Source organism: Canis lupus, chromosome 16 (genome assembly GCF_048164855.1).
Source record: "Canis lupus baileyi chromosome 16, mCanLup2.hap1, whole genome shotgun sequence".
NCBI lineage: Eukaryota > Metazoa > Chordata > Mammalia > Carnivora > Canidae > Canis > Canis lupus.
In genome coordinates, this window is record NC_132853.1 from 50,312,817 (window position 1) to 50,323,528 (window position 10,712).

Here is a 10,712-nt window from a genome sequence, read left to right on the forward strand (position 1 = left end):
CACACCGTACTCCAGGTCATCTGCATTTCTGCAGGAAAACGAAGTGTAATAAATAAATAAAGACCACCAACGGCTTCACCCGGGCTCAAGTCCAACTTTGCCACCAACTGAGTTACGGAAAACACTCGCGCTTCGGGGAGCTTTGGCATTTCGGAATTGCAGATGTGATTGGGAGCCTGCACCCCTCTCGTTTCGTGGTTGAGGAACGTGGGGCTCCGCGTGAGGCAGCCCGTCCAGAGCCGGCGGACGCTAAGCGGAGCGGGGCTCCTGGAGCCCGGGCGCAGCCCCCCGCCCGCCTCCTCGCTCCCGGGCGCCCCATACCTGCTGCGGGCGCTCGTCCCGCGCCGGGCCGCGCTCGTCCAGGATGGCCTCGTAGACGTTCCCCGAGTCGCTGCGCGCCAGGGGGCGCGGGCACACCCAGGAGCCCGCCACGCTGCAGGCCTTGAAGCTGCCCGCGCTTCCCAGGAGGCCGGCAGGGGGCGCGACGGCGGCGCGCGCCAGGTCGTCCAGGGACTGCGAGGGCCGCACGGGCGCCGCGGGCCGCGTGTACAGGCAGGTGGGCAGGCCGGGCCCGGGGCTGCCGTGCTGGGTCGAGGCGCCGCGCCGCGCGGGGCCGCACAGGGAGCTCACGCGGCCCCGGGGCTTGGCGGCCGTGCCGTCGGGGCCCGCGGGCGCCGGCGCGCTCACGAAGCGGTAGTCGTAGGCGAGCGGTTCGGGGGCTGCGGGGCCCGGGCGGAGCGCGGGCGGCGGCGAGGAGGCGGCGGGGTCCCCGAGCGCCGGCAGCTCGCGCACGTACTGCGCCGGCAGGTAGAAGGGGCGGCCGCCGGGCTCGCGCCGGACGTGCCCCCAGTGCTCCGTGCTCCGGCGCAGCAGCCGGTAGCGCTCGTTGGGCTGGATGGCGACGCGCCGCCCGTCCTTGCCGGGGTACTCGAAGGGATGCTCCACCAGCACGTACACGTCCCCCTCGACGTCCGCCGCCATCGCCATCGCGGCCGCGGAGTCTCCCTGTGGGCACGAGGAGGAGGGGCGCGGAGGTCAGGGCCACCCAGCCGGGAGGCGCGCCGCGCTAGGGGGACAAGAGACTTGGTTGAGTCCCGAAGCCGCATTCCTCCTGTGCCTTAGGGCCTTGGTATCTCCAAAACGGGGCACTCGGATAAAATAATCTCGAAGGTTCCCATGCCCACAGTCGCTGATGTAATTATGCCAACGCTGATTCTGTGGCATTGCTGATAAGATTTGAGCCTGCATTCAATCCCCCGGTGGGGAGGTTGTGGGTAATACTGGTCCAACTTTGCAGCCAAGGAAGCCTTGACTCAAAGAGATGGGGTTGACTGGCGGCGGTAAGTCGACACCACACTTGCCAAAAAGTTGCCTGAACCTCAGTTTCCCTGTCTGTGAAGTGGGAAAAAGAGCTCATTCCTTCCGCGCCCGCCCGCCCCCGCCCCCGCCCCGACGCCACCAGCCCTCAGGAAATCCGGGTCCACAGAGCCTCTTCCCTCCAGGATCCTGCGCCCCCGGCCCGGGCCCTCGGGGTCAGAGTTGAGGCGCGGGGCTCTAGGAGCTGCCCCGGCGCCGCTCTACCCCGGGAGTGTCCCCGCTTCGCGTAGACCAAGGGCCTTGGCATGAGGCACCAGGACTGCCAAGGCCGGGGAACCGGTTCTCTTGGTTTCTCTTTTCTTCCCCAGCGGCTCTGCGGGGAACGTGAACTCGGAGCCTGGCCCGCCCAGAGCGGCCCGCACCGCCCCCGACTGCAGATCCCACCTCCAACCTCCCGAGAGAGGCTGGAGGGCCTGCCCACCTGCCCTGTGATCTCCACGTTGCCCCAGGAGAGCAGAGCCGCCCCTAGAGAATGCACTACCCAGGCGGTGTCCTCCCCAAAGCTGTCCTGGAGTGATGGCCCCAACCCACCCCTCTGCATGCCAGCTTAGCTTGGCTCTGGGTGGGGCAGCCTTGGTCAGAGCCTAACTGTAAAGCTGCCCAGGTCTCACCATCAACAAGATGAATGAGTGACTTCTTGCGTGGCTGCTCCCTCCCGATCTTTACACTGACCACATCTCCTGCCCAACTGGGTCTCCCCGGGGGCAGCAGGTAGGAGCCCCTGTGGCTTGCTGAGGCTGAGGAACCCAAGGAACAGGGTCTGGCCGGCAGGGGTCCGGGTAGGGGCTCCTAGTGCCCCTTCCCCACTTTCTTAAGCTCTCCTCGATGGGGAAAGGGGTGCACAGTGGGCCCTGGAGGCGCAGTCAGTAAGCTGCCTGGAGCAAAGGCAACAAACCCTGGGAGGATACCCCTTCTCGTCACCTTCTCCTGGACCCCTGGCACTCGCTCACCTTGGCAGGGCAGGTCTCTGCGGGCCCATGGTGAAGGGCTAGATAGACCTTCCAGCCAGCAAACGATGCAGGTTAGGCCCCCATCTCGTTGGGCGGGGCTTCTGAGGGCTGGGTCGGGAAACCTCGGGGAGCAGGAGCTGCCAAGGGGAGCAAAGAGGCAGAGGGAGGCTCCGGAGGGCTGCCCCCAATTCTGGGAGGGGCGAGGAGGAGCCTGAAGGAGTGTCTGGGCCAGTGGAGACATTGGGAGCCGGCCCAGGGCAAGAGAAGGCAGGAGGGAGGGGCTGCAGCTGGCAGGGCTGCGACTGAAGGTGTGGTGTGCTGCCTGCTGGCAAGCAGAGCCCAAGGTGGGTAGACTCCCACCCTGCGCCCTCCACCAACGCCCCCCCCCCCCCCGCGGGATTTGTTGGCCTCCAGCCTCTGTGTCCCCTGGGTGCGCTGCTCCAGGGCTGCTCCACCCCGGATCGTCGTCTCCAGGCGTCCCCTTACGGGTGAGGCCATTTGCACCCTGAATCACCAACTGCCAACCGCGAGCCCTCTCCAGCCCGATTGCTGGCACTACTCGCTTCGGGCCCACCTCCGCCCTCCCCAGGCCCTTTCCCCACACAGCTTGGCCGGGCCTGGAAAGACTCAGGGCGGGGGTCCCAAGGCAGGGATGCCCACCAGAGCGGGGGTCTCGGGCTGGGTGGGGAGGGGACCCGGACTCGGCTCCTTCCCCAACTCGGGGGAGCGCGGAGGTTCCCTGAAACTCCAGGACTGATCCGTCCCCAGGAGCTGCTTTGGGTCCACTGGCCTGGGGACGAGAGCCACAGCGGCGCCAACGCCTGGGTTTAACTTTTTGAGCAACTGCTAAACCTTCCCATAATGGCTGTACCATTTGACATTCCTGCCAGCAGTGTGCCAGGGTTCTAATTTAATTTTTTCTACAACATCACCACTTACTATTATGTCATTTTGATTTGAGGCATCCCAGAGAGTGTGGAGATGTCTCTTGTGATTTTGAATGCATTTGTCTAATGTCTAGTGATGTCAGGCATCTTTTCATGTACTTATGGGTCATACCTATCTCTGCTTTGGAGAAATCTTTGCTCTTTAGGTTCTTTAGGTAGCCTATGTTGAATCACCACCATTTTTTTTGTAAATTCCCATTTTATCACCAAAAAGATGTTCTAGAAAGGGCAGGATATCCTCAGAGCCTGCTCCTGCTATAGCTTTCTCAGCCTAAGGCCTCACTTTCCGGACAATACTCATTCATTTCAAAGTGAGAAAAATCAATGAAATGGCTGTCCTGGGCATTCTTCCCCACCGTTGAGCCTCCCTTGCTGCCTACCGGGATGGCAGCCCGGGGGTCCATTCTCCAGCACTGAGAGCATTTCCACTCACACAGCAGCTCCCTCGGAGAATCACATGACACCTGCAGAGACAGATGGTGGCCAGATGAGCAAGTTCCAGCTCACCACCCCGAGCCAATTCTTCCCTCTACCCGGAGCAGGTAGCAGCAGGTCAGCCCATCTTCCTCAAACTGCAGTGCAAGGGCCTTTGAATACAAAAGTAAAATCTAAGAGTGGATTTGAAGGAAGGAAATGAGGAAGGAAAACAAATCTGAGGACTTGGTACACTCCAAGCAATCACGGAAAGGGCTGTGGACTCCACACCAAATGGCTGCACCAAAGGTAGGCATGAAAGGCTGATTCAGACACAGAGCTAAGGATGCAAGGGGGATACTGCAGCAGAAGGTGCTGAGAGCCCACAAGGACCAGGAAGCAGGGGCTCACAATTTATACTCGGGGCCTGGGCCCTGCAACTGCCCCCTCTGACTCCTGTCCCAGTCTAGTGTCTGCCAGCTCAGACAGCGACAGGGACAACTGAAACAGCTTCTGAAGGTGGGCGGGGAGGGGGGGGCTCTCTTGCTACACATCTGCCTCTCCTTTAGGCACAAGGGTCTAGGCTTGAGCAGCACAGCGACATGTCTAAAGGGAAAAATATGGGTCTGACTCTCAATTTGCCAGTGACCAGCACTAGGCATGCTGGGCCACCGATAACATCAGACCTCTCAAATGCAGATATAAATGCGGAAGATGCCTAGCACAGGGCCTGAGGATACCAAGGAGAAATGCCATCTACAACCCTAGTGTACGTGGCCATCCCAACCTGCAGGCAAAAGAATGCCAGTGCCTGAAAGAGTAGGTGCAAATAATTGGAAGTAGATCCCTCAGGGTAAATTCCTCAGGGCTCCAGCTTCCTGGGGTGGGGGTGGGGGTCTTTGAGGTGGGGGAGACTTTAACCTGAGCCTGAGGAGGCTGCTGGCTGGCCTGGCTCCTCCCCAGCCACTTGGATTGACCAGGATGGGGCAGGCACCTTCCCTTCTACATAGATCACTAATGACCCCACAGCTGAGCATGAGGGGGCACAGAAAGATAAGTCATCGCTATCTCAAAAACTCATGGCCCAAATAAGTTAATAAAACCAAGGCATGGTTAATGGATTTTGTACTCTTTACATATATTGCTTCTTGCATTCCTCCTAATCACCCTAGGAGAGCTGTTTTATTATCTTGATCTAACAGATAAGAAACAGAAGCAGACTCAGGTCAAGGAACTTCCCAAGGTGCCAGGGCTGATAAGTAGCAGGTTCCAGCACCTCCCACCAGGGCAACATCAATCCTTCTGGAAGAGATGAGTGTGAGCTGGGGTAAGGGGTGGGTGGGACGAAGCAGAGGGGTCTGGAAGGAGGGCTTTTCAGTTGGGGGCCCAGGTGAAGGGGTGCAAGGGAATACCAAGGTCAGTTTGGTGGCAAAGATTTACAGAACAGTGGAGCAGATAGAACAGCAGAGTGGCCCTAAATGATGTTAGATGCTCTGACTCAAGCCCTGGCCTTTGGAGCTGGCCAAGGACCCAGAGCCAAACTTCCTAAGGAAGGACACACAGACGGAGGAGGTGTGTGTGAAGGATGGCCCCCACAGAATTAGCTCTGGCCAGCACATGACAGACCACCAGCAACCTACCCTCCTCCCCAGCCACATCCCCTGTCTGACTGCCTCTCTCTTCACCATATTCCTGGCTCCTATTCACCTGGAGTCCTATCCTCCTCTGCAGACCAGCTCCATGCTCTGGGCACCACGGCGATGGGAAAAGAGGATGGGCTGCAGTCTGAGTCCCTCCTGAAACTGTGTCTGATCCTAGAGGCAGGGTTCCTTCAATGCTACCCCGTGCAGCCCCGCATCAAATCAGGTTCTCGGGCTCCAAGACCCTGGCATCCAATCCCTTTCAGCAATTTCAGAAGGCTAGGGCCTCCCTTCAGGCCTGTCCTTCTAGACAGAGACTCAAGTTCCAAAGATGCCATTCCCTCAGCCAGCCTTATGACTTGGACCTCAACATACTGAATAGTAGGTCCATTAAGGGCTCATTAATTAATTAACCAAAAATAATAGAGTATTCATTGGAGGGATGGAGGCTTATTAGTGAGTGCATGCTCTGGCCAAGACAGGGTCTGCTAAACAAACAGAGTCAATTGATGATGAGAGGTCAGAGCAGGACTGGATAGGAGACAACTGCAGCCTAAAACAAAGTGTCAGAAAAGTCACAAAATGACAACAGCACAGAGAAATCCAGGAGGCCAGCCACTTGACAATTCACAAAATAGGACTGAGACTTTGGGGTCAGGCAAAAGTTAAGGGTGTACCTTTCTTTGCAGGTAGCCAAAGCACCCTACCTAGACCTGTCCCACAATGCCTCAGGGAGGCAGGAAACTGGCTCAGAGGCAGGAACGTGACAATCTATGACGTGAGATCTCTGGGCTTTGGGTCTCCTGACTGCTAGATCAGCATTCCAGCAGGCTCTTGGGTGGCCTAGACCCCCAATCTACCATCCTATGAGACTAGCACCACTTCCTATCCTCAGAATAATCTTCACTAACACCAAGAACCAAACCAAAGAGGGGGTGTCTCTTCAGGAGACCAGAGCTTCAAACATACCTGGTGCCACCCTAAGTCTACCTCTGCCCCTCAGTACGGATTTGCCGTGGCATGGGATCTCATTCTCTGATATTTTTTAATTCTTAAAACAATCCTGTGAGAGGAGGATGATTATCCCACATTTCACAGAGGAGAGAACTGAGGCTCAGTACAAACAGGCCTCAGGTAAGGGACAGAATTCTCTGATTTCCTCATTCCAGGTCCTGTGCCTTTTACCAGATCAAACTGTCTCAGGTCCTTGGTTCAAAGAGTTGCAGGCAAATTTATTACTCATAGACCCTTTAGAGGCACTCAGAAGCTCCATTTTATCAAAGAAAGCCTAAAACCAACAAGAAACAATCTTGCCCATCAGATCTGTAGCGTACCAAAGGAGCAGTCCCAACACACTCAGGTGCCACATCTCTAACAGGAGGTTTTATAAATGGAAACTGGCACTGGGACCCCAACTTTCCCAGAAAGGACCACGGAACTTGCTTCTAGATTAGTGGAGCTTGCTTCCAAGAACTGCCCTGTTCCCAGGCCAGCCCTGTGGACACTCCCAAAGTCCCCCTGGAGCACAGGTCCTTTCCGTGGTGGCTAGGCTTAAGAGCTGTCCTTTCTTAAATGTTCCAACATGAAGTTAGGAAGGAAGTATTCTGCATGATTTTGTTACATAACTTATATAAACATCCAATTTCACTTCCTCCAGAGACTAAGGAAGAATGAAAAGAGGAGAAGGGCTCAGATGAGACTTACTTTAAAAGAAGAAAGGGATGACCTGGCTTCACCGCTTTTGAAACACTCCATTCATCAGTAAACAGCAACCTCCTCTTCTCGGAGACTTCCCCGCCATCCGTGACAGCCTAGTCTCTAAGGCCTGAATCTGATCCTGCACCTGGCTGTGCAGAACAACAGGCTGGTGTTTAAGCCCTCCAGCTGCTTTACCAGGTGATGAGTCAGGGTTTTCAGTTGGAAATGAATGACAAAGTTATCATCTGATTCAGAAAGGCAGCTGATCCTTAGACGTGTGAGTGCTGAGTGAGTAAACAGTACCTCCTTCTACCTGAAGAGAGCTGGGGTTCTGGACAGGAGTCCTGTGAGGGGTGGGATGGGTGTGTGTGTGTATGGGGCCAAAGGCAACTAGGCCTTTGAGGCAACTGAATATCAGCTGGAGGGCAAGAAACTTGTAGCTCATGATTCCCAGTCTAAAGGCTAGTGGGTGAGGCCAGAAATGTGAAGTCTATGAACACTGGGTATCTTTCTTTCCTCCTTCCCTCCTCCTATTCAACAACACCGACATCTCCCATATTCTTCTTCTCCTTCTCCTTCTTCTTCAATATCTCTTTATTTGAGAGAGAGCGAGAGCGAGCACACTCACATGAACGGGAGGAGAGGCAGAGGGAGAGGCAGAGAGAGAATCTTAAGCAGGGTCCATGGCCAGCACAGAGCCCAATGCAGAGCTCAATCTCATGACCCATGATATCAAGATCTGAGCCAAAACCAAGAGTCAAACACTCAACTGACTGAGCCACCCAGGTTCCCCACATCTCCCCCATATTCTTGTTCCACATCCCTTAGGATTCTAGTAAGGACTAAACTCTGAATGAATGAAAGCAGAAACTTTGCCTGACTCATTCAGCATTGCATTTCTAGTGCCTAGAAGAGTGCATGGCACACAGTGGTGCTCAAAATATACTTGATGAATGAACAGATGAATAAAATAAAAAGGCTCAGGGCAGGGTATCTCCATTTCAGACACTAAGAAGTGGAGGTATACAACTTTTCAATGGTAGGGTCACTGTGGAACCCCTGCCATTACACCAACCTGCCAACTGGCTGAAGACCCTTTCAGATATATCACGCCTCCACGAAGGGATACCGAAGGTAGACAGGCATTCAATTTTCAAAGAAGTGAGACTATAAATGGCAAGCAAAGACAATGGGTCCTCTTTGGGGCCCTTTACAATTACTGTCAAACAGCCAATCTCTTGGGGCCTGGTACCAGAACTTAGAGGGGATGTGAATCCAAAAAGCCCAGGAAATTATAAATGTTAACAAATGGGCCTGGGTGCCTCAAGAATGTCTAGCTACTCTGGGGGAACTTGGCTCTCTCAGTTCAAGGGCAATCAAAATGGTCAAAACTTAACGATCCAGCACCTACAAAAAGAGGAAGCAATTCAAAAGCCTCCAAACCCACCTAGCCATCAGCTTCCCCAGGATCCACTCACCTACACTCTTCCCGACATGTAACATCACGTCTAGTACTGTGTTCCCTGTGTTCAGTACTGGGACTAACCTGCAATCAGCTCTGGCTGGGAGGAGCTCCGGGTGAGGGTCATCTCTAAATGCCAGGAAAACCTTCATGGGCATGGGTCTGTGACCACAGCCAACCCCACATAGTGCAACCCCCTGGGTTTCTACAGATTACAGTCCAAAAGGCAGTGATAAGCTTCCAGTGTCCCAGGCTGAATGAGTAGCCATCCCTCACCTTCCAGGTATTTGGATGATAAGGTACCATTGCAGCAGCCAACACAAGTAACATAATATGAATGCTAGAAACACAATCCTTGAGGACAGGTGCAGGAGAGCAGACATTCAGGAAAACCTCTTGAACCACGGGACATAGATCTCTACTCCTCCACACTTACTTACCATCTGAGGCCCTGTACCAATGGAGCTACTCAGTAACTACCCGGCTCTGAAAAAGCACCTGGATTGGCTGTTGGGGGGCAGCAGGTGGGGCTGGCAAGAGACTGCACTAAGTTTTCAGATCAGATGGGGACCGCATTAAGGGAAGAATGGGCACAGAGCTGAGAGGAAGAGATGGGGGCATGGAGGCCTCATTTTAAGAAGATTGGGTTGGGGTGGTAGGAACTGGGGCGGCAAGAGTCGGGGGCAGTTTAGCAAAGATGAAGTGTTCTCAGGATGGCTGCAGGTGGAAAGAAAGCATGTGGTGGGCTGGGAAGTGAGGGCTTGAGTCGGTGTGGACAAGAAGATGCATCGAAGACTTGGGATAGGGCAGAGATCAGAGCTATCAAGAAGGGGGTGAGCTCAACAGGGCATCCGCTTGGATGGCAGGCATTGAATAAGGGTGGGTGGAGGTGGGTGTTAGGGCTGAGCAGACCTTCCGGGACTGGGATAAGAAAGCTGGGTCAGAAAAGGGGAAAGCCATAGCGGTGGGGCTCAGGGGAGGTTGGCGTGGAGCACGGGGATTGCCACAGGGGTTGAGGGGTGAGGATGTGATGCCTCAGAGGGCGGAGGAGGGATGTGTCTGCGCTCGGGGTTGGAACTGGACTCCCAGGGGGTCAAGAGTGTGGCTGCATTGACGCGACGCCAGGGGCGAGGGGGTGGGGGTACGTGCTGGGCTCGGGTCCCCGTCGGGAGAAGATGGAGGGGGCGGTCAGCAGGGGCTGTGCGGGCTGAAGGCTCGGCTCCGGGGGGGTAGGGCGCGGGCTTACAACGGGGAAGGCAAAGGGTTCTGAAGCAGGACAGCGCAAAGGCGACCAGGGGTCGGGACCACGGAACGCGCCCGCCGCCCGTTCGCATCTCGACCCCGCCCCCCTCCCCCCTCCTCCCCCTGACCCCGGACTCACCAGAGCGAGCGGGGAGGGGGCGGGGTCGCTCCTGGCCGCTGCAGCCTCTCAGCCTCCGACCCGACGCTCCGGCCTCTCCGCCACCGACGCCCGGAAACTGCGCTCGAGGCGCCTGACGCCAACCCGGCGGTTGGGCGCTCGGCCCCGCCCCCGGCCCGCGGAGCCAATGGCGGGGCGGGAGGAGCCGCGGGGCGGGGCCAACGTTCCCGAAGCCGAGTTCCCCAACGGCCAGCGGGTGAGCGGTCTGGGAGGCTTGGACTCCACTAAGGGGAGAGGGAGATCCGCCTGCAGAGGTGAGGCCACTAAGCGAGGTCACCGACCTAAGAGGAGCTTGGCCCAAGGCCCGCCTCTAGCAGTGTCTGCGTCAGACTAGATCCCGGCTTCTGGGTCCGTGATCTCGCCTGGCCGCAGCGCCATGCGTGTAACGTTGGCCTCCTGAGGGGTAGGTTCCCACTGGTAAAATCAGACCAGTGACGTCTACGCTATTTTTGCCTCCCTGAGGGCATGGGCGCTGGTGGTGCTTGCAGCCCGGGGGCTCTGAGGGAAAAAAGTATACGTGTTTTGACCCTATCTTGTACCAACAGGGCGTCTTTAGCTCACCGCTCCCTCCTCCTCGGGACTTTCTCAGGTACCTGCCCATCAGCCCCTGAGGCACAAACCTGGAGGATCTGGTTCTTCTCATCTAGCCAGGTACTTGTGTGTCTGCTTTCCTCGGTAGAGTTGACATTTCTTTTGCAGGTGGACTCAGAACAAAAGGTCCAAAGTGTGTGAGAGGGAGGATGTCTGCTTTGGTCACTTCTCACCTGCAGGCTTTGGTCCAGCGGGGAGCGTAGGCCTGAGTGT

General features: G+C 56.4%; 1 protein-coding gene across 8 annotated transcripts in view; it reads right to left on the bottom strand.

Annotated features, from left to right (window-relative positions):
• LOC140607040 (rho GTPase-activating protein 27-like) overlaps positions 1-9,997 on the bottom strand; it is a 55,673-nt gene extending 45,676 nt beyond the window's left edge. For 3 of the 8 annotated variants that reach the window (XM_072781338.1, XM_072781342.1, XM_072781339.1), the window contains exons 1-4: positions 8,929-9,706; positions 7,033-7,175; positions 3,655-3,738; positions 322-1,005 (exon numbers count right to left, since the gene is read on the bottom strand). In XM_072781338.1, coding sequence (XP_072637439.1) covers positions 322-1,005; positions 3,655-3,738; positions 7,033-7,083 — 819 coding nt within the window. In that variant the 5' untranslated portion in view covers positions 7,084-7,175; positions 8,929-9,706. Of the gene's footprint in view, positions 1-321; positions 1,006-2,327; positions 2,435-3,654; positions 3,862-7,032; positions 7,176-8,928; positions 9,707-9,869 lie in introns of those variants that run through there. The other 5 variants (XM_072781337.1, XM_072781340.1, XM_072781341.1 and 2 more) reach the window with 5 other exon arrangements.
• Between the last annotated feature and the right edge of the window lie 715 nt (positions 9,998-10,712).